At 41.1% G+C, this 21,513-nt stretch overlaps 2 protein-coding genes and 1 long non-coding RNA gene across 12 annotated transcripts in view; 2 read left to right on the top strand and 1 right to left on the bottom strand.

The window, feature by feature from the left end:
- cep350 (centrosomal protein 350) overlaps positions 1 to 7,600 on the top strand; it is a 64,080-nt gene extending 56,480 nt beyond the window's left edge. For all 8 annotated transcript variants that reach the window (XM_051652914.1, XM_051652910.1, XM_051652916.1 and 5 more), the window contains 8 exons: positions 853 to 1,013; positions 1,205 to 1,341; positions 1,420 to 1,502; positions 1,622 to 3,630; positions 4,001 to 4,477; positions 4,600 to 4,746; positions 5,259 to 5,381; positions 5,530 to 7,600. In XM_051652914.1, the coding sequence (XP_051508874.1) occupies positions 853 to 1,013; positions 1,205 to 1,341; positions 1,420 to 1,502; positions 1,622 to 3,630; positions 4,001 to 4,477; positions 4,600 to 4,746; positions 5,259 to 5,381; positions 5,530 to 5,691 (3,299 nt within the window). In that variant the 3' untranslated portion in view covers positions 5,692 to 7,600. The remainder of the gene's footprint in view (positions 1 to 852; positions 1,014 to 1,204; positions 1,342 to 1,419; positions 1,503 to 1,621; positions 3,631 to 4,000; positions 4,478 to 4,599; positions 4,747 to 5,258; positions 5,382 to 5,529) is intronic.
- Positions 7,601 to 10,980: 3,380 nt separating this feature from the next.
- LOC127414719 (sulfhydryl oxidase 1-like) overlaps positions 10,981 to 21,513 on the top strand; it is a 49,728-nt gene continuing 39,195 nt past the window's right edge. Inside the window, exons 1-2 of one of the 2 annotated variants that reach the window (XM_051652935.1) lie at positions 19,337 to 19,861; positions 20,247 to 20,550. In XM_051652935.1, coding sequence (XP_051508895.1) covers positions 19,364 to 19,861; positions 20,247 to 20,550 — 802 coding nt within the window. In that variant the 5' untranslated portion in view covers positions 19,337 to 19,363. Of the gene's footprint in view, positions 11,313 to 19,336; positions 19,862 to 20,246; positions 20,551 to 21,513 lie in introns of those variants that run through there. The other variant, XM_051652936.1, reaches the window with a different exon arrangement.
- On the bottom strand, positions 14,457 to 19,056 carry LOC127414747 (uncharacterized). 2 transcript variants are annotated; one of them, XR_007892848.1, is made up of 3 exons: positions 17,850 to 19,056; positions 16,631 to 17,566; positions 14,457 to 16,436 (listed from the first exon to the last, which is right to left on the bottom strand). It is a non-coding gene; the product is annotated as an uncharacterized LOC127414747 (long non-coding RNA). The 2 variants fall into 2 exon arrangements; XR_007892847.1 differs by having other exon boundaries at positions 18,053 to 19,056.

The raw sequence follows: 21,513 nt of genomic DNA, 5'->3' as shown, positions 1-21,513 counted from the left end.
CTAGGCCTGATTTCCTCGTAGATTAAACTACCTTTTGAACACTTTCATAAAATTTTGTTTTCCTAAAATTTTGAAGCAACAACCTATAATAATTTAAAAGAAAACATTGGCTATTCCCATTGTTTAATTTAATTAACTTTAATTGCATTTTTATGTATTCAAATTTGTTTTGATTAATTTTTTAATTTATTTATTTGCATTATTGTTCTCATTAGTCAGTCAAGGTAGGTACATTTTTGAGTAGCAAGGCTGATATGTTTAGCTTGCTCTTAGGGTCCAGTTTATCCTTGCCACCCTTGCCGTCTACATTGGTGAGGAGGACACAGGGAGAGGAACAGTGTGCCAGCAAATATTATGCTCTGTGTTTATATCTATGTGTGCACTTCTCTGGCCCAAACCACTTTGTCATCATTTTATGTAAGCCCAGATGCCTTGTACTGATGATCTCTGTGTGTGAAAGTGATACTGTATTCAAGGAATCTGTGCTGCTCTTATGGTGTAAATATTACCCATCTTTTAATATTTGGAGTTTAATTTTTCAATAACTTCATGTTGTACTGTGCTATGGAATTTCTAAAACTTATGGAGAATTTTTTTTTTTTAAATTGTGTAGTACCATGTGAAGCAGTTTAGACTGATTAGACAATGATTTAATTAGTTTGTTTTTCTCTGTTAATTTCCTTTCCAAAGTTGTGTACTATTTGCAGTGGTTATAGCTAAAATGGTTAAAGCTAAAGGAATGGTAACCAGAAGGTTTGGTTGTTTAATTCGAACAAAGAATGAGACTTGAACATCACCATTGTACACGAGCAAAACATTTTTGCATTTTGTTTTTTTGCCCTGCTGCTGTAGAGACCACATCAGATCAGAGTGATATTGAGAGCCGTATTCATGCCCTCAAGGATGAGCTCCGTAAGCGCAAATCAATGGTGTACCAGCTGAAGAAAGAGCAGAAGAAGAGACAAAAAGAACGTCTGAAAGCTCAAGAGGCCAGTCTGCTGAAACAACTTGAGGTCAGCAACCAGCTTCTGAATTAACCTATTCCTGTCAGGAACAATAAACATTTTGCAGTTTCTCTTAAAGAAAATGCAGAAGATTGTTTACTCACTATTTAATTTCTTATTATTTAGCATTTTATAATATGTTATAATAGAGAGGTCTCTGTGTGCTGTGTGCTAATGTGTGTGTTCCTCTGGTTCCCCAGGCATATAATGACTTTATCCAAAAGACCAAGGCAGAGTTAAGTAAAGAGCCTGACAGAACTCCGGCTACTAAGCCCCAGATTAAAACTCCCACGTCAGCATCTGAAAAGCCTTGGATAAAACCCCCTCCACTTCAGAGGTTAGCTTTGACATATACATTTTTTTTTTTTTTTTATTCACTTACCATAATTTCTGATTGACATGTTTACTTTGACAGGCCTGAAACCAGCAAGAATTGGAAGATTGTCACAGAGTCTGAGAAATCAGAGAAGGTGCCCACAGAGACATCAGTTGAGAAAGGTGCAATAACTACAAAGACTGAAAAGCATGAATGTTGAAATAATCAGCGTATTGCTTCAGAAAAAAATATATATTGTACATAATCTGACAATCATCTATTACGTCTTTTTTGTTTGCAGATGACGAGGCTGCATCAGAACCTTATAAATATGCATCAGAACATGAGGAAATGTATAAATATTCATCAGAACATGAGGAAATTTCTTCAGATGAAGATCCTCCTACAGTCACCCCAACCCCAATTATGGGAAGCCCAGAACATATGAACGTTTTGAGGAGTTTGCATAGTCCAGAGTACCCTAGCCACCATTCAGAGGATATTCCCTCACTCAAGGTGCATTCTGCCAGGCCAGGGGCCAATGACCTTCTTTCAGGAGACGTGAGCATGGTGTCTAGCCAGAGGTCAGATATTATGGAGGAACTAGAATACGCAAAGTCAGAGGGCTCTGAAAATGACCACTCTGACCAGCACTCTGATCCTCTTCTCAAACTGGATCTTGGACTGAAGATGCCGTCTCTGAAAGATATGGACTACAAACTGGAAGAAGAAAGGTTGTCTGGGAAGGATAGTCAGGATGCTAATGAAAAGCCAGCCTTTGGAGATACTGCAGAAGCTGGAGAGGCTCAAGAATTTAGAATGGACTCAAATGAATCTCCTGTGGAGAAATCAAAAGATCTAGGCTACCCGCTAGCTGAAAAGAGTCCCTCAGTCATGGATCATTCTTACACTGACTTCTCATTATCCCAGAGGGAGGATTCACCAAAGATCAAAGAGATGCCGTCACCCTCAGTTGATGACTATAACGATGATTTCCAGTCTTTTTTTGGGTCACCATTCAAGGAGGATGCATCAAAACCTACATCACCTTTAGCCTCAGAGCCCAAGGAAAAATCTTATAAGTCACCAATATACAGTAGTGAAGAGGAAATTGAAGAAGAACTAAGTGTCCAATCAGAAAGTAGCAATGGCAGCTTCCAAGCTGATAGCCTTGGAAAAGGCTCCAAAGAAGACATTGATAGACCTTTAAAATATCCAACTTCTCCACAGCCCATAAAACCAACCTTGCCAATAAAGGACGAATTGCCAAGCTTCTGCATTGGAGATAGGGTTTTGGTGAGTAACATACAACCGGGGACCCTGAGATTCAAAGGACAGACCAACTTTGCCAATGGATTCTGGGCTGGAGTGGAACTGGACAACCCTGAGGGAAGTAACAATGGAACCTATAATGGCGTGGTGTACTTCGAGTGTAGGGACAACCATGGTATATTTGCCCCACCGGACAAAATCTCTCGTCTTCCAGAAAACTTTGAGGCTCACGCAGACACGGAAGGTGAAAATTCTTCATTTGATGATCAGCCAAACAGAAAACCCAAAGAGTCCAACTTGGAGAAGCAGTTTGAGCACAGAAATCTGTTAAACAAAAGGAAAGAAGAAAAATCTGACCTAGATTTGCATTCTGAGGACAGAGGGCCTTCTGATGAACATGACAAGCCATTTGAATTCAACATCAAACAGCTTTCCTCTGGGAAAAGTACCTTTAATAAATCACTGCATAACCTGGGTTTTAACGATATTGACTGCAATACCATTAAGGACTGTGACAAAGGTTCACACGTGGTGCCTAATGGTGGAGGCAGGGACATCATTCTTGAATTTGAGGATACGTCTGTTGATGTTGTTCCATTGCTAAATAATTTGGATAAAGAGACATCTAAAAGACCAAAGCAGCCAGAGGAACCAACAGCAGTCATTTTGGACCTGTTGATTGAGGGTGAGAAATCCAAAGTTGATGGTCTTCAGAAATCCACAGGCATCTCCATTGAGGAGTCAAGGGTAGATACTAGAGAGGACTTGAATAACAAAAGAGCATTGACTACCCTTGCTGATAAGCTTGTGGACAACTTTTTAAGTGATGCTGTGAAGCAATTCCAGAAAATCAGAAAAGACAAAGAGGAGAAGTTATCAGCTTCTAATCATCTGAAAAGAGACTTCGTCAACGAAGATGATGGACTTCACTTCAAGTCTCAGAACAGGTCGCAGTCCAATACAAGGACAGATAGTTTCAGCACCTTCTTTGATGATGAGCAGGAAGAACTTTCATCTCCTGAGCATTGCAACAGACTAGTAAGTGACATTGATGTGTTATTTATCTAAAACTTCTTTAAAGGCAGTTTTGAACTGGTCACCATTTTTAAGGTCTTTAAAGTTAATTATTGAAAACAAGTAAATTATTTACACTAGTAAGCTGATATCATTGCCGATGTGTAATGCTTAAATTGACATTTCCAGCTATATTGACAGAGATCCAGGGACAGATGTTACCTAGAAAATTCTTTTAGTCATGCAGTGTGTTGCAAAGTTCAAACAGCAGCACACTGAATTTTCCGTTGGGAAAGTCTAGAGGTGAAGATGTAAAGTTAAATCAAACCTCTTAAAGTGATAGAAGCTGGAAAGTGGTTAGATTGATGAGTGTTCCACCATGCCTCTTCAACAGGAGAGCCCTGTCCTGGGTACAAGCGGACAGCAAGAGCTAGCCAAACGTCTGGCTGAGCTGGAGCTAAGCCGTGAGCTCCTCAATGTCCTTGGGGATGAGCAGGACTGGTTTGATGAAGACTTTGGTCTCAGTTCACGAAAACAACAGCAGAAGCAAAATCGTCAGCAGCAGCAGCAGGAGGGGATTTCTAGCTCTCTAAGTCTGGGTTCAGGGGAACCAGGCAAAACACCACCCAGGCCAGAGCTTCCCTTGCAGATGAAGCAACCAGAGGAGCCTGCCATGATTGTTCCTCACAATGTCCAGATATTGGAGAAAATGGTCAGCGCTGCTACTCAGGAGATCTGGAAAAGCTGCAGGCTGGGTTATGGTAGATCAAGTCTTGCTGGTGTACCCAAACCTCAACCCTCTAATGATTTTCTGGGTGGAGACACCAAAGCCAATGACCAGGAGGCCCAATGCAAACGAAGTTACAAACTGGTAGGTATCAAGATGATGAAATTCAGGTTTATCCTTATTTAAAGTTTCACCTGGTTTTTGTAAACATTTTCAGTCAATTTTAGAAACATTCGTTCTTTTTCTATTTTATTTTTTATTTACAGGCAGTCTTTGATTTATCATGGGAAGTCATTCAAGACATCTATGCAGAAGATCCAAAAGTTGATCAACCACAGTGGATGAAGCCACGTCGCCTTAATTCAACCTACTTCCATCGGGTCAAATGCCCCAATGACATCACAAGGGTCCAGGTATGCAAGATGTCAATTTTGCATTTAGGACAGTGGCATCTAGTTATAAGTTTGTAAAAAAAAAAAATTACATACAAGCCATTTTAAGTGCTTTTCCACCATTGGGCAGAATGGTTCTGAGCACGGTGAGTAACGGTTCTAGTAGCATTTTCACTTGAGCACAGTTCGGTACAGTTCAATTACAAACCGTTCCCAGCCTGGAATTCTCAGCGTAGTTCGCTAACCATGCTCAGGACAAAAAACTGTGCTGGAGGAACACTGGTAGTGACTTGGCAACACACGATTGGTTACTTTCACAGTAAGTCCATTCTAATCCTGATTTCGTAGCACCAAATTGGAAACGCAAACCGTAACTGTTTCAACGAGCCTGGATCTGTACGGAATGGCACGGTTCAGCAACGAGAACCATTTGGCTCAATGGTGAAACACACCTTTAGACTGTGTAGAGGCTGGTAGCACAATCTGAATGTATTAGTTTTTAAATGTTAGTTTTTTTATGTACTTGATTTCAGGAATTTGTCACCACTGAGGTATTAAAGCTATGTGGTCTAAAGAATGAGCAGAATCAAAAAACAGACTGGCAGAAGATGATCAAATTTGGCCGGAAAAAACGAGACCGAGTTGACCACATTCTAGTAAGTTTATTTAAGCTCACGTAGCGAATGCTGATGTCCCAAACTACTGAATGCTTGCAGAGTAAATCGATTTTAATGTTTCTACTTTAGACATATAAAAGTGTTCCTTAAAATGTTCAGTACTCTATAATCATTCTACCACTTATAGGTCCAGGAGTTGCATGAGGAGGAATCCCAGTGGGTGAACTATGACGAGGATGAACTTTTTGTAAAGATGCATCTAGCTGATGGGATTTTTGATGCCTTGCTAAAAGACACAGCTGACGTTCTGACCCAAATCCAAGAGAAAAGATCCAAAAGAACTCTCTGATGATACTTTAATCTGTACAGAGAAATGCTTTTAGGTACCTTCTATTATACATATAAGTCTAGGCTTTTGCATAAAAGGATATCCAGTGGGGAATTCCCTTTCAGTCTGCTTTAAGTCTACAACCAGACATTTTGTGTTTTAAAGACATAGCATCTTGTCAGGAGTCAAATCTTCCTGAGTTCTGACTTGTAAGTCTTGGAAATATTTACGTTCTCATCAGGGAAATCGGATGAATCCAGCTATTGGTGGTCCTGTGTTAATTGTAGTAGCTGCTTTGGTCCAAATTCCCCATACTGTGTCTGTTCATCCTTGCTGCTAAAACTGGCTCTGCCATCTCAAGTCTTCATACAAATTAAGAAAGGTCAAATCGAATTAGTACAGACCTGAAGACATGGACTTTTTTTAACTAATTAGATTGTATAATAAAATACTTTTCCTTTAATTCTATTAATAAGTGTGTACAAAAAAAATAAAAAAAAAAATAAAAGATTATTTTACCATTTACAGAATTAATTGCAGAACTAAGCACAATAAGTAAAAATTGAATGTCTAAATGGCAATACCATGAAAAGGGATTTGATGCAAGGTAATAATGAGTGCAAAAAAAATTTAAATGATATTTAACTGTCTGCTTTTTTTAATGCAACAGGGAAAGCCTGTTCTTGTAATGGTTTTGTTGTTTGCTCCATCCAATGTTGTATGGGCAACAGATGATTAAGTTAATGAATGGCGAAAGGAATGTAATCCTTACTGTGCTAAACATGGTCATGCTGGATTCTAGCCTTGACATTTGCCTTTCACGTTTATTTTAAGTGCCTCCATGGTCATTTGTTTGCTCGTGCATAAGCGAGCCATTTCCCAGCCTTCCTCTGACATGTGTATCGAAATCGTCCTTTTGGCTTTAATCCTGTCTTAACTCATGTAACCATGTTATTTATCGATAGCTGGACAAACCTCTAATGCTGTAAGATGTACATTTCTACCTTTGTGTGCACCCATCCTCAGAACCCTTATAAAAGTAAAATTGTGTTTTTAAGAAGCAAAAGCGTAAAGATGGGCGGTAATATTACACTATCACTGGCGCATCATTTGTTTACTTTTAGAAGACTAAAACTACTCGTGTCATTGTGACCTAGGGTTCACCACAACCATCCTGTTGTCATAACTAAATCCTGCTTTCCAAGAATACTGTAATGTACATATTTGTTTGTAAGTCAGTCTCCTTAACAATCCTGGTCACAGAAGAAACTTGTGATCGTGGTATCTTAGATTTTTAACTAGCTGTAAACAGCCCTTCCTCTCAAAGCTGTACTTCCTGAGCCAGTCTGTCAGATAGTGGTCTACAGCATCATTGTGAGGTTAGATCTGGAAAATGTTGTAGTATCTATGAGTTAAGTTTATCTATGCAGCAACGGTCTCTGATATCCAGCATCGGTCACTTATCCAATAGCGTGTCTGTGTCACCCAATGGACAGAGCTAATTGTTTAGGTAACAGAGATCTCTACCTCATTCAGAAAATAGGCTACAACTAATAATCGAAGTACTTTTGGCTAACAAGTTTAAACTTCATGGCCGATTAACTCTGCCTTGAGTGAAATTAGCATTTATGTGGCACAAATGGTTTGATAATCAGTTTCTACTTTTGAATTGTTAGGTCATAGAAATGTTTTGCATCCCTTAAGTGTATGTATATTTATAATGATGTACTGCGAGTGACAGAGGTGCACTTGAAGACTTGTAAATTGTTTTACCTGTGTAAATAGTCTATACCCTATGAGGGGACTCATGGAAGATTGTTGTGGAAATGGACATGGTTCCTTTTGCTTCCATGTACATATTATAGATATATTTGTTAACTAAACTGATCCTTTGGAAATTGTAAATAAAGATCTCATTTCTCAGTCATAACGTTTGTGATTTTCTGTTTTTATGTTGTCTGTGTGTGTCTTACAGATTTATAATTTCAGCAGCAGCTGAGGTTGTTTGTTGTGACATTTATTGATCTGATGGTTTGTCAAGACTAAATGCTCATGTGAAATGTGGGTTTTACCTTCCAAAATGTTCTGACTTCTCCGTATCAGCACGGAATTAAAGTTTGCCTGGGTGGAACATGCTCTGTCAGAAACTTTGGACAAAAGGCACATACTCAATATGTCAATATTTGAGAAGGGTGATTCTGAACGAATGGCTCACAAGGTGTCAACGTAGTCTTAAAGAAGACCAATGTTGCTCTGGCTCGCTTATATCTAATCATCTTTCAGAGGAATACAGAGTATTTTATAACAAATGTGTGTGTATATACAGTCAGGGGCCGATTTAGGCATGGGCGACATAGGCAGACACCCGTGGCGGCATCTTGTCGGGGTCGGCACGGGGGCGCATGGTGTGCTGAAGGGAGTTTCACCCAAGGCGCCTTACAAGCTAGAACCACTACTGTATACAGTATACACTCACTGAGCACTTTATTAGGAACACCTGTACACCTACATATTCATGCGATGATCTAATCAGCCAATCGTGTGGCAGCAGTGCAATGCATAAAATCATGCAGATATGGGTCACATCAACCATTAGAATGGGGGGGAAAGTGATCTCCGTGATTTCGACTGTTGCATGATTTTTGGAGCCAGACGGGCTGGTTTGATTATTTTTGTAACTTGATCTATTGGGATTTTCAAGCACAACAGTCTAGCATTTACTCAGAATGGTGCCAAAAACATGCAGTGAGCAGCAGTTGATGAGAGAGGTCAATGGAGAATGGCCAGACTGGTTGGAGCTGACAGAAAGGCTACGGTAACTCAAATAACCACTCTGTACAATTGTAGTGAGCAGAATAGCATCTCAGAATGCGCAACATGTCGAACCTTGAGGCAGATGGGCTATAACAGCATAAGACCACATCGGGCACTTTAATATGACCATAATGTTCCTAAAAAAGTGCTCAGTGAGTGTATACAAGGTCAGAAATTATTGCAGAAAAAATAGTACTGATGAATGAAAAATACAACATACCTAAACTATGCCTCTTTTCCTGTCATATCAGTTAAAACAAGAAGAGCCTAATAACACATGTTGGTGGGACGTGTTCCTACCACTTTTTGTCTTGGCCAGTTTTGTCCCCACCACATTTTAAATGGCTTTCGTCAGGTAACTTTTTAAAACAAAGTGACGCTCCTGTGTCTACACCAGAGTTTAGAAATTGTGTGCCAGTAAAAACTTTGATTAATGAAAAAATTAAACATTTAAAGTGTGACCCACCATAAATCTCCTTATTTGTAAATCGTAGAGCGTAGGTTCCAACTGTAAAGGCTTATAAGAAATGTTTATACTTGAGATCAGAAATTATTCAAGACTCTGTCTATAGTGTCCAAATAATTTTGATGAGTCAAAAATAAAATTTGAAGTGCATGGCATCATATGTTTCCTTCCTTGTTCTGTCTGTAAAAACTAAAGCAACTTGTTGCAGAGGCTTGTAAGGAACATAAAATATATATACAAATAAAATATTTACACGTATAATAAATAAGCGTGGATGATTTTTAAAAATGCTTTTATAGATAATGCTGAGGTGGATTTTCATTCACAGGTATGAATCCTTGCAATTATTAATTTTTATTAAAAATAATTATCCAGTGTAAAATGTCTCCAAATGGATATAAAGCATCTTAGATTTAAATACGGATGTATAGAGGATTCGGTGTTCAGAGCGTCAAGCGCCCCCTGCAGGAATAAAACTCACAAGAGAGTCAGTGGCTGACAATGTGCAATTTCGGTCTGTAGGTCTGTAACCCACACAAAACATGAAATACATCACATGAGTCATATGTGGAGTCAGTGAAGATGTTAAAGGTGTCCATAGAAATGATTAGTTGTTTTTCATGGTGAGGAAAGCAGACAGGCATTTCAGATGAGCAGGTAAGAACTGTAATTTTCTGAAAGGGTACATTTTTTTTTAAATAAAATATTAACCCTAATGCTTTTTCTGAATGTTTTATATGATACAGTGTATACATATTTAAGAGCATTGAATTAGGGATGACTTAAATTGGCTGTTTGGCAGCATTTAAATGACTGACTGAAGATAACGGATGTGAAACAAGGAGACAGAAGTCATAGAAAGAAACACATCCTTGGGACAAGATGCCCCACTAATCGTCCAACAACAAACAAAGTTTAATATTTTTAGCTGTGGTGATTTTAAAGTGAATTAAAGATGCCACTTTTTGTAATGTTTAAGCATGCGGTGCATGCGTGTAGTTACTATCAGCGAGTAAACTTGAAAAGTTGCATCTTAAATCGTCCTCAATATTTAAAGCACTGCTTCTGTACAAATTCACCGCATTTAACAATAAATGTCAATTTTAGTCATGTTCGGACTTTAAATTGCCTGCTGTTAGCAATGTTCCCGTTATTATTTATAGTCCAAAGGATTATTTGTAAGGTGTTGTGGGCAGTATTTAGAGTCTGTTGCTGATTCTTTATGTTGGGGTGTCTGACAGAACAATGGATTGCTTTAATAAACTGATGCAGAAGAAAAAACTGTTTAATGCCATGAACTACATGTTGCGCACCCACAATAATCGTACATTTCCGCACTTTTGAAGCACTCTGGTTACATTAGCACATCACTGAGCTTGGGACGCTCAGAAGCGGTGTTGTGCCCTAGATTGGAGCATCTTTATTACCTCTTTTGTGTGTGTGTGTGTGTGTGTGTGTGTGTGTGTGTGTGTGTGTGTGTGTGTGTGTGTGTGTGTGTGTGTGTTTGTTTATCAGTTTTCTTATAGGGCTTCCATTGGCGTCCACATATCCCCCAGAAATACGTCCACTTAGACGTAGCTGGGTATTCTAGGGCCCCTGACTGTATATTGCTTTGGGCTCCTTTCCTATTAAAAAAATACAGTTTAGAATTTGTTGTGGGCCCCCCTGGACCTGTGGGCCCCTAGAATCATTACCACATTTCACCCCTCTAGCTACTGCCCTGCTTAGAGGTTTAGACAATTGTTATGTGATTTGCATTTTTTCATCAGTGCTTTTGCATAATAAGCAAGTGTGCATTAATTGTTAAACTGGTTCACCAGCCCCCATTTGACTTTGGTCCCCCTCAATGTTCAAACAAAATCTACGCCATTGTATCCATGTATTCGTTTTAAAGCATATGCTATTGCCGAGAGGATTGTACTAATATATGGTGAAGAATGTTTAAAGCTCAGAGTTCAGAGAGAAAGAGAGAGAGAGGTGAAGTGGGAGGGAGTTGAGCGTGTGACCAGTGGAAGAAAAGTTTTAATCACTTTCTAATACAGTTTACTTCAGTTTGAGCTGAAATAAGGGAAGATGGCGCGGCGGAGCTGCCGTGCCACGTCCTACTACAGGACAAAAACAAGATTAAATCCTGTTAATTCTGTCCTGTGTATTCTTATTTCTTTAATAAGTGTTCTTCCTTCAGCCGCTGAAGCTGGACTGTACACCGCATCGGATCAGATTATTATTTTATCACCGGATAATGTGAACACTGTGCTGTTTAACTCTAACGCGGCTCTGCTCGTAGAGTTTTACGCGACTTGGTGCGGACACTGTATCGCGTTCTCACCCGTGTGGAAAAGTCTCGCCAGAGATATTAAAGGTTAGTTTGCATTACATTTCTATTCCATGAAGAGACGGTAGCACTGTTAACAGCTGTTTACCTCGCGCTGATGCAAAACAAATGGACTGCCGTTACAACTATTTACCATGGAAACCATAGTTTCCTCAGGAATTCTATATTGTTGTTACGGTTACTGTAATTTTTGCTACAATAAAGGTATAATACATTTGTATTGGCCTCCATCATCAAAAATAAAATAAAAAATGACAGAAAGCTTCTGAAAGTTTCACTGACGAAAGGAGATGCCAAATTAATTTATTATGGTCTTACTGTTGTAGGCTAACAAAAACTGTAGTAATTATGAAGTTTCGGCGGAAACTTCTTCTTCTTCTTCTTTCGGCTGCTCCCATTAGTTGTCGCCACAGCGGACGATCCGTGATCCGCATATTTGACTTGGGCACAGGTTTTTACGCCGGATAGTGTTTTGGCGGAAACTACGGTTAGGCTTACCATAATGATTTTTAAGATGCTGTATCCTGCTGCCTCACTCTAATGCAAAACAAATTGAATCCTCAGAACATAATGACATTAATGCACTGGACTTACAGCTGCTAACGTAGTGAGCCCGTCAAGTGAGCTGCCTAGCAAGTGACCCTATCTTGTGACCCAGTGAGCCTGTCAGAGCCTACTTAGTTAGCCTATCTTGTGACCAAGTGTGCTGCCTACATAGTGAGACCGTAATGAGTCTAAACAGTGACCTATCTGAGCCTACCAAGTTAGATGATCTTGTCACCTAGTGAGCTGCCTACCTAGTTAGACTGTAGTCTAAACAGTGACCTAGTGAACTGCCTACCAAATGAGTATGCTTAGTGCCCTAGTGAGCTTCATCCCTAGTGAGCATGTCTGAGCCTTCCTAGTTAGCCTATCTTGTCACCTAGTGAGCTGCCTACCTAGTGAGACTGTAATGAGACTAAACAGTGACCTAGTGAATTGTCTACTAAGTGAGCATTTATAGTGACCTAGTAAGCTGCTTACCTAATGAATTTGTCTAAGCCTACCAAGTTAGCCTATCTTGTGACCTATTGAACTGCCTACCTAGTCAGACTGAATAGTGAGTCCAAACAGTGACCTAATGAGCTGCCAACCAAATGAGTATGCATACTGAGTGACCTAGTGAGCTGCTTACCTTGTGAGCCAGAGCCTACCTATAGCCTGTCTTGTCACCTTGTGAGCTGCCTACTTAGTGAGGCTGTAATGAGATTAAACAGTGACCTAGTGAATTGTCCACTTATGGCAATTTTCCACTGCACGTTACGGTTTGACTCGACTCGACTCTGCTCACTTTACTTTTCTGAGCTTGCTTTTCCACTGCAGTTTAGTGCCGCCTCAACGTGGGTGGGATTATAGGCTGATCGTCATAGTTGCGCCGCTTCTACTGCCGTGACATCATCTTAAACGCGACACAAACATTACTGACCATAAACAGTAACACGACCGCTAGCTGTTAGCTACTAGCTCATTGTGCTGCATAAAGCAGTTGTTGCATGGTGATTTTGCCTGGTTGTTTTACAAGCAAGCTTTCCAGTAGCTGGTCAACTAAATAAGTGAAGCTTTCAAGCAGAATATAGAGTTAACGTAACAAAACGTACCATCCTTCATCGTGGACTCCAACAACACCGAGTCCAGGGCACTCTCCCTCCCATTGCTCGCTGGTCTATTGCCATAGATAGCGTCCCTTTGGTCGAACCACTTCCACTTTCTTCTGTTTGAACCACTCCGGCTGTTGTGGTCCTTGATGGTTCTGTAGTCACTTTTAAGTTTTGTTAACTTGTCCCTACACTGTTGGTAGGTCCGGTGGTAGCCGTGTGCGGCCAACAGCTGAGACACTTCCTGAAAGACTTTTTCGTTTTGCATCGTTTCGTTCGTCGCTAACGAGAGGAATGTCTTCACCTCGTTTATTCACCATGGCGTGGTTTTGCGCACAGCCATTTCTTTTTACAATTTGAAAGTCGTGTGAACAAATGATATTGCTGTCGCTGTTGCTAACTTTAAAACTAGCGGGTTGATGTCCCCTGTCGCAAATCCAGTGACGCTGGTAGTGACGATTCTCTCTGACCAATCAGTGATCTGCAGGGTTTTGATGTCACATTTAGTATCGGCTCGGCTCGCTTGGAACCTCGACCGAGGTGGTACTAAAAAAAGTACCAGGTACTATCCACAGTGGAAAACCCCCAAAAAGCGAGCAGAGTTGAGTCGAGTAGAGCTGTACCGTGCAGTGGAAAAGCCCCATAAGTGAGCATACATAGTGACCTAGTAAGCTCCTTACCTAGTGAATCTGTCTGAGCCTACCTAGTTAGACTATCTTGTCACCTAGTGTCTAGTGAACTGCCTACCTTGTGAGACTGTGATGAGACAAAACCATGACCTCCTGAAGTGACTACCAAGAGAGCATACATAGTGACCTACCTAGTGAATCTTCCTAAACCTATCTAGTTAGCCTATCTTGTCACCTTTTGAGCTGCCTACCCAGTCATACTGTGTAGCGAGTCTAAGGTGACCTAGTTAGCTGCTTACCAAATGAGTATGTATAGTGACCTTTTGAGCTACTTACCTAGTGAGCCTGTCTAAGCCTACCTAGTTAGCCTTGAGACCTAATTAGCTGCCTATCTAGTGAGACTGTAATGAGACTAAACAGTGACCTTGTGCAGTGCCTACCAAGTGAGCATGCATAGTGACCTAGCGAGATTCCTATCATGTGAGTCTGTCTAGTGAGCCTACCTAGGCAGCATTTTTGGGCATCATAGGCATTCCGAGTAATTTCCCAGAAATGCTGTCCAAGTAGGCAGTTCATTCATGTTTTTATTATCTGTCCCATTAAAATGCTCATAGTTTCTTTCTGCTTCTGTTGATCTAGGTTTTGGAGATACTTAATTTGAGGGGGCAATATCAAGTATTTCACCAAAAACACTTTGAGTAAAGTCTTTTGACACCTGGATGTCAAAGGTTGTCAAAGGTTATTGGAGCATATGATGTGATTGAGAATGTCTCAGTTACATATATAACCTTGGTTCCCTGAGATGAAGGGAATGAGACATTGCATCGTGCTGACGCATATTAGGAAATCCTTGTTGACCTAGTTGAAACCCTTCTACAATAACAGCAATCCTAAAATTGGCTATGGTGTTTAAGCCCCACCCTTTTAGGCGCAAAGCTGTCCGGTACATAAGCGGGTGCGCAAACACTATTCCTCAGAGTTTACTGACGGAGGGACAAAGAACGCATCGCTCACAGATCAAAAAACTCTGAGTCTGTAGTGTGGCCAGCTTACACAATGTCTCATTCCCTTTATCTCAGGGAACCGAGTTTACATACGTAACCGAGACATTCCCTTACGATTCTGTTCAATAGACATTGCGTCATGCTGACGCATATGGGAAAACTAGTCTCATCACGCCGCACTACACGACATAACCCTCCCAGAGTGGGATACCGAAGCATAATACTCGAAAGACCATGACACCACAGTTCTGCGGGACGGCGACCAACATGAGTATGCCGCAAGTGAATAACCCTCATGGTGAGCCAGTAGGGGAACACTTAGAATGGATATATGAACTATAGTCATATAGTAAGAATTAACCCCTTCATAAACCCAGTTGGGAAGGAAGTTTTATTAATAATGAAAGTGCTTGGGACTTTATGGAAAATTACAACTGTCTGAATTAGGGGTGGGGAAAAAATCGATTCACTTAACTATCGCAATTGTTTTTTTTATGATTTTGAAATAGATTTTTTTACTCCAGAATCGATATAATTCATATTCAATTGCTTTATTTTAGTCTTTGCTAATAGATGAGGTGGAGAGAAGTTACAGCTTTTATTCCAGCAGAGGGCAAAATGTATTTGTTGACATCTATGAGTATTACGTGACATCATATCCATTTCAAGCGGACACGAGAAAGCCAAAAAATGGCGGATGGTCAAAGATCTGCGGTAATACGACCTGCACCCTCACATTTTAAATCCAAAGTATGGAAACACTTTGGATTTTACACATTACCAGGAAATGCAGAGATAGATATGACTAAATTGGTATTCAAACTCTGTCATGCACTGGTATCATATTGTGGTAATGCGACCAACATGAGTGCCCATCTTGCTCGACAACATCCATTTACATTTATTCATTTGGCAGAGGCTTTTATCCAAAGCGACGTACAAAAGAGGAACACATAAGCAAATCATCTTAAGGAGACAGTGGTATGAAATGTGCCATATTACAAAGTTTCACTAGCATCAGAATAGCATTCAAAACAGATTAAAGTGCAACAAGGAAATTATTATTATTATTTTATTTATTTTTTGTGACTGGTTAAGTGCTCATGGAAAAGATGTGTTTTTAGCCGTTTTTTGAAGACAGAAAGTGAGTCAGCTTCACAGATGGAGTTGGGAAGGTCATTCCACCAATGTGGTATGATGAAGCTGAAAGTCCAGGAACATGTTTTGGTGCCTCTTTGTGTTGGTACAACAAGGCGACTTTCCTTAGCCGACCGCAGGCTTCTAGTGGGCACGTAGCTCTGCGGAAATGATTTTAGGTATGCTGGAGCAGACCCAGTGACTGTTTTGTATGCCAGCATCAGAGTCTTGAACTTGATACGTGCATCAACCGGCAGCCAGTGAAGAGAGACAAGGAGTGGTGTAACATGCGCTCTCTTTGGTTTATTAAAGACCAGACATGCTGCTGCATTCTGGATCATTTGCAGGGGTCTAATTGCACATGCAGGGAGGTCTACAATGAGAGCGTTACAGTAGTCCAGTCTAGTTATGACAAGTGACTGTACAAGAAGTTGTGTAGCATGTTCAGAGAGGAAGGGTCTTATCTTCCTGATATTGTAGAGTGTAAATCTACATGATCTTGCGGTCTTTGAGATATGGTCTGTGAAATGTAGTTTGTTATCGATGGTTACCCCTAGATTCCTGACCATTTTGGAAGGCGTTACTGTAGTTGCACCCAGCTGCACGGTGATGTTGTGTTCAACAGCAGGGTTGGCTGGAAAGACAAGGAGTTCGGTCTTGGGTTAAGTTGCAGGTGGTGTTCCTTCATCCAGGCCGAGATGTCTGCCAGGCAGGCAGAGATTCGAGCAGTCACTGTGGTGTCATTGGCTGGAAAGACAAGTAGAGTTGTGTGTCATCAGCGTAGCAGTGGTAAGAGAAACCATGTGCCTGAATGATGGGTCCCAGTGATGTTGTGTATATAGAGAAGAGAAGTGGCCCAAGCACTGAGCCCTGAGGTACCCCAGTAAGTAGCTGATGTGACTTGGACACCTCAACTCTCCAGGCTACCTTGAAGGACCTACCTGAGATATAGGAATTAAACCAGTCAAGCACAGTTCCTGTGATGCCCAGCAAAGAGAGGGTGGAGAGTAAGATCTTATGGTTGACTGTGTCGAATGCTGCAGAAAGGTCCAGTAGAATCAGGACGGATGATCTGGATTCAGCTTTCGCCTGTCTCAGCGACTCAGTGACAGACATCAGGGCAGTCTTGGTGGAGTGTCCAGTTTTGAAGCCTGACTGATTGTCATCCAGCAGCTTGTTCTGTGAGAGATAGGCGGAGATTTAATTGAAAACTGCCCTTTCAAATGTTTTTGGAATGAGAGAGACTGGGGTGTTCTATTTGTGTGGGGTTAAGGGCGGGTTTCTTCAGCAGCAGGGTTACTCGAGCCTGCTTAAATGTAGTGGGAAAAGTGCCTGTAAGTAGAGATGTGTTAATTATGTGAGTGAGTGCAGGTAAGATGGATGGAGAGATGGCCTGGAGAAGGTGAGAAGAAATGGGGTCAAGGGAAGAGGTGGTGGGGTGGTTGGAGAGGAGGAGTTTAGAGACCTCAGTGTCAGTCAGAGGAGAGAACATAGAGACAGAAGAGTTGCATACAGGAGACAGGTGTTTGACAGGGTGAGGTGCTGAGAATGTATTGCTGATGGTTGTAACCTTATTAGTAAAAAATGTGGCGAAGACATCTGTTTTCAGTGATATGTCAGGTGGTGGAGGGGGAGGACAGAGAAGTGTGTTGAATGTTCTAAACAAGCTGCAAGTGTCTGTGGTGCTGTTGATCTTGTTCTGGTAGTAAGACGTTTTTGCAGATTTAACATTATCTGAAAAAGTTGCAAGCAGAGACTGATGCTTACCTAGATCTGATGGATCTTTGGATTTCCGCCATCTCCTCTCAGCTGCCCTGAGGTCAGTCCGATGTTCACGAAGGACGTCAGAGAGCCAGGGGCTGGTAGTACTTGCTGGCCTTGAGGAGAGAGGACAGATGTTGTCTAGACAGGTTGTTAAAGTAGAGCTTAGTGTGTCTGTGGCAGTGTTTACATCAAGGGTGGAAAATAAATTTTGTGTGGGAAGAGAGGTAGAGACAGCAGTGGAAAGGCGAGAGGATGAAAGAGAATGGAGATTACGACGAAAGGAAACCAAAGGTTGAGTCTGTTTTAATGTTGATGGGTGAGTCATTTTGAATTGAACAAAGTAGTGATCAGAGACATGTAAAGGAGTAACAAGAATATTTGAGTTGGTACAGTTACGTGTAAAAATGAGGTCCAGCTGGTTGCCCAATCTGTGAGTTGCTGTGGTGCTTAGTCTTTCCAAGTCAAATGAGGCCAGAAGAACATTTAGTTCAGTGGCCTGGGGCTTATCTTGGTGTATGTTGAAATCGCCAAGAACCACAAGTGGCTTACCATCCTCCGGGAAGGAGGACAGCAGGACATATTTGAGTTGGTACAGTTACGTGTAAAAATGAGGTCCAGCTGGTTGCCCAATCTGTGAGTTGCTGTGGTGCTTAGTCTTTCCAAGTCAAATGAGGCCAGAAGAACATTTAGTTCAGTGGCCTGGGGCTTATCTTGGTGTATGTTGAAATCGCCAAGAACCACAAGTGGCTTACCATCCTCCGGGAAGGAGGACAGCAGGACATCCAACTCCTCGAGAAAGTTTGCCAGCTGACCTGGAGGGCGATAAATGACAACAACATGTATTTTGTGGGTTGCATTGTAGTAATAGAACAGAATTCAAAAGTAGTATTGTTACATAGAGAAGAGTGTGGTGAAAAAGTCCAGTTGTTATGAATGAGCAAACCTGTTCCCCCACCCCTACCGGTGTGTCGAGGGGTGTGAGAGAAGGAGAAGTTGTTGGAGAGAGCAGCAGGTGTTGCTGTATCCTTTGGACATATTCATGTTTCTGTCTGTGCCAAGATGCTGATGGTGGACAGTGTGGCAAAGGCTGGAATGAAGTCAGCTTTGTTCACAGCTGACTGGCAGTTCCAGAGTCCCACTGAGTACCATCCAGAGCTAAATGTGGAGTTAGCCAAACAACCTGTAGCAGCAGCAAGCTAACGAACTCTGGATGGGACAATGAATAGGTTACCCAATGGTTCAGAGAAAGCAAAATGCATCACAAAGTCAATTGCTCTTTTTATCCGCAAAGACCTTCGTCCATATAGCGTGGTGGAAAATACAGGTTTTCGAAACATGGTTTACACATTGGAGCTGCAGTACGTTATACCATCAAGGAAGTTTTTCTCAGAGACAGCTGTGCCTAAAATCTATAACGAGGTTAAGTCAGAAGTAAAAGAATTGCTAAGCAGAGCTCAACGAGTCACCCTTACCTGCGACGCATGGACCTCACGAGCTGAGGAGTCTTATATCACCCTAACAGCCCATCACATTACAGATGACTGGCCTTTGTCCTCTCACGTCCTTCAGACCAGAGCCTTGCATGAGAGTCACACAGGGGCAAATGTTGCAGAGCTACTTCATAATATAGCGATCAAATGGAACATCACAGAGAAAGACCCTGGTTTTAATCACAGACAATGCATCTAATATGGTTGTCGCTGCCCAGTTAGCCGGCTTTCCCCATGTCAAGTGCTACACACACACCCTCAACCTGGCCTCACAGCATGCACTAAAGCTGCCAGCTGTTGCAAGATAACTCGGACGAGTACGAAGCGTGACTGGGTTTTTCCACAGAAGTGCTGCAGGACTCCATGCTTTGCAGGATAAATAAAAGTTGCTGGAGCTCCCCGAACACAGACTGGTAACAGATGTATCAACAAGATGGAACAGTGCACGTGACATGGTTGAATGTTTCCTCGAGCAACAGCCAGCAGTCACAGCTGCACTGCTTTCCCCCCAAGATGAGAAAGAGAGAGAAAGATATCAGCACCTTGTCTGAGTCAGACATATCCAGTGTGGAGGAGTTCATCCAGGCCCTGAAGCCAGTGAAGGTGGCCACATGTGTTATGTCAGATGAGAATAACCCGACACTGTTATTCCCGACACATGACTCTGTCATAGCCCCACTACATGCACAGCTCCTGCAAGACATCCAAGAAACCCTTGGTGATCCTCCGTTTGTCAGAGAACTCAAAGAAGCCTTTCACCAAGACCTCATGAAAAGGTATACATCTGAGCTGGAGAAGGCCACACTTAACATAGCTTCAGCGCTTGATCCAAGATTTAAAGTGCTGCCGCTCCTGTCCGATGATAAGAGACAAGAAACATTTCCAAGAATGGTTGCTGAAGCCACAATGGAGCATCAGGTAAATATAATCATTATGCTCAAGGGGTCTTTACTTGGTTCATAATATAGTACAACAGGTGTGTGTGTGTGTGTGTGTGTGTGTGCGCATTGGCACTGCCAGGCATGCAGACATGTAACTGAAATTAAATGTTTATATCATTTTTTTATATCATTTGCTGATTCTAGCAAGCATATTGTTTACACTGAATGTTCTGGAGGTATATTTATTTGACAGTTATTACATTATGAATGATATGTGTAACACTTTGCTTTGCTGCTAAATAATACTGTCATGATGTGTTACAATGTGAACTATCAAATATGTAGCAAAGGTAGAACATAAATAAATTCAAATAGTGTGCTAATTTGTTATACCACTGTGTTTTATTTGTTGTACCCTGTAGGAAGAAGTGGTGACTGTGAGGCAGGGCCAGGAGGAACTCAGTGATGATTGTGCACCAGATGAGGAAAAGAAGCAGATTAAAGAAGAAGACAGAGATTGCCAGGGCCCCTCATTGGCTAAAAGAAGAGTGTCCTCCTGTGCACTGACTGAATTACTTGGGAACACTTTTGGGGATGCCAGGCAGGCATCAGCACCACCAGAGAAGTCAGCCTTTGACAGTGCAGAGGACGAGGTGCAAAAGTACAAAACAGCTGATCCTTTGCCACTGTCTGAAAGCCTGTTGGGCTGGTGGAAAGAACATCATCGTGAGTACCCTCTACTGGCCAAGTGAGCCAAGCGGTACTTGTGTGTACCAGGGACAAGTGTCTCTGCTGAACTTGTGTTCTCTACAGCTGGGTATATTGTGACAGAGAAGCAGCCTCACCACAGAGCATGTTGACCAGCTCTTGTTTTTGCAAAAGAATCCTGACACTCCCAAGCACTAGTTTGATGATCAGGAACAGCCAAATGTAGCAGTTGCCAGTTTAGTTTACTTTAATAAGTATATATTTTTTATTTATTCTATTGTACATTTTATTACCACTTTTATATGCAGTCCAGGGTTGAAAGGATGGTTTTCAAGTTCAATTTAATATGAAAGATGTTAATTTGAAGGCTCACATTTGTGCTGTGTGAAGTTTTAAGGGGCTCTATTCATTTTGGCCTAACATCTTATTTTATTTATAATTTTCTTATGGCACTAGCTTGATGAGCAGGAACAGCTTAACGTATCACTTTATTTTATTTCAAAAAGTATATATATATTTTTAATTCATTTTATTGTACTTTTTATTTTTATTTATGTTTTTTCCAGGGTTTTAAAAGAACAGTTTTGTAGCACTTTCCTTCAAAATGTATTTTATTTACCAAATATACAGTACTGTATGATGCTCCTGAAATATAATTCAGAAAGATGTGATGCATTGTTTTTGTAAATCTGACTCATCATATACAGTCTCTATAAGTGTATGATTAAACTTTTTCCCATGGTCTAGTTTTAAAAAAGCAAACAAAAACTGCAATAAATTGTAATATCAAATCACAAATCTTTTTTTTTTTCTTTCTTTTTTTATTCCCCTTTTCTCCCAATTTGGAATGCTCAATTCCCACTGCTTAGTAGGTCCTCTTGGTGGCATGGTTACTCACCTCAATCCGGTTGGTGGAGGACAAGTCTCAGTTGCCTCCGCTTCTGAGACAGTCAATCTGTGCATCTTATCATGTGGTTTGTT

This window comes from Myxocyprinus asiaticus, chromosome 24, assembly GCF_019703515.2.
Source record: "Myxocyprinus asiaticus isolate MX2 ecotype Aquarium Trade chromosome 24, UBuf_Myxa_2, whole genome shotgun sequence".
NCBI lineage: Eukaryota > Metazoa > Chordata > Actinopteri > Cypriniformes > Catostomidae > Myxocyprinus > Myxocyprinus asiaticus.
This window is presented reverse-complemented; position numbering and strand designations above follow the sequence as displayed.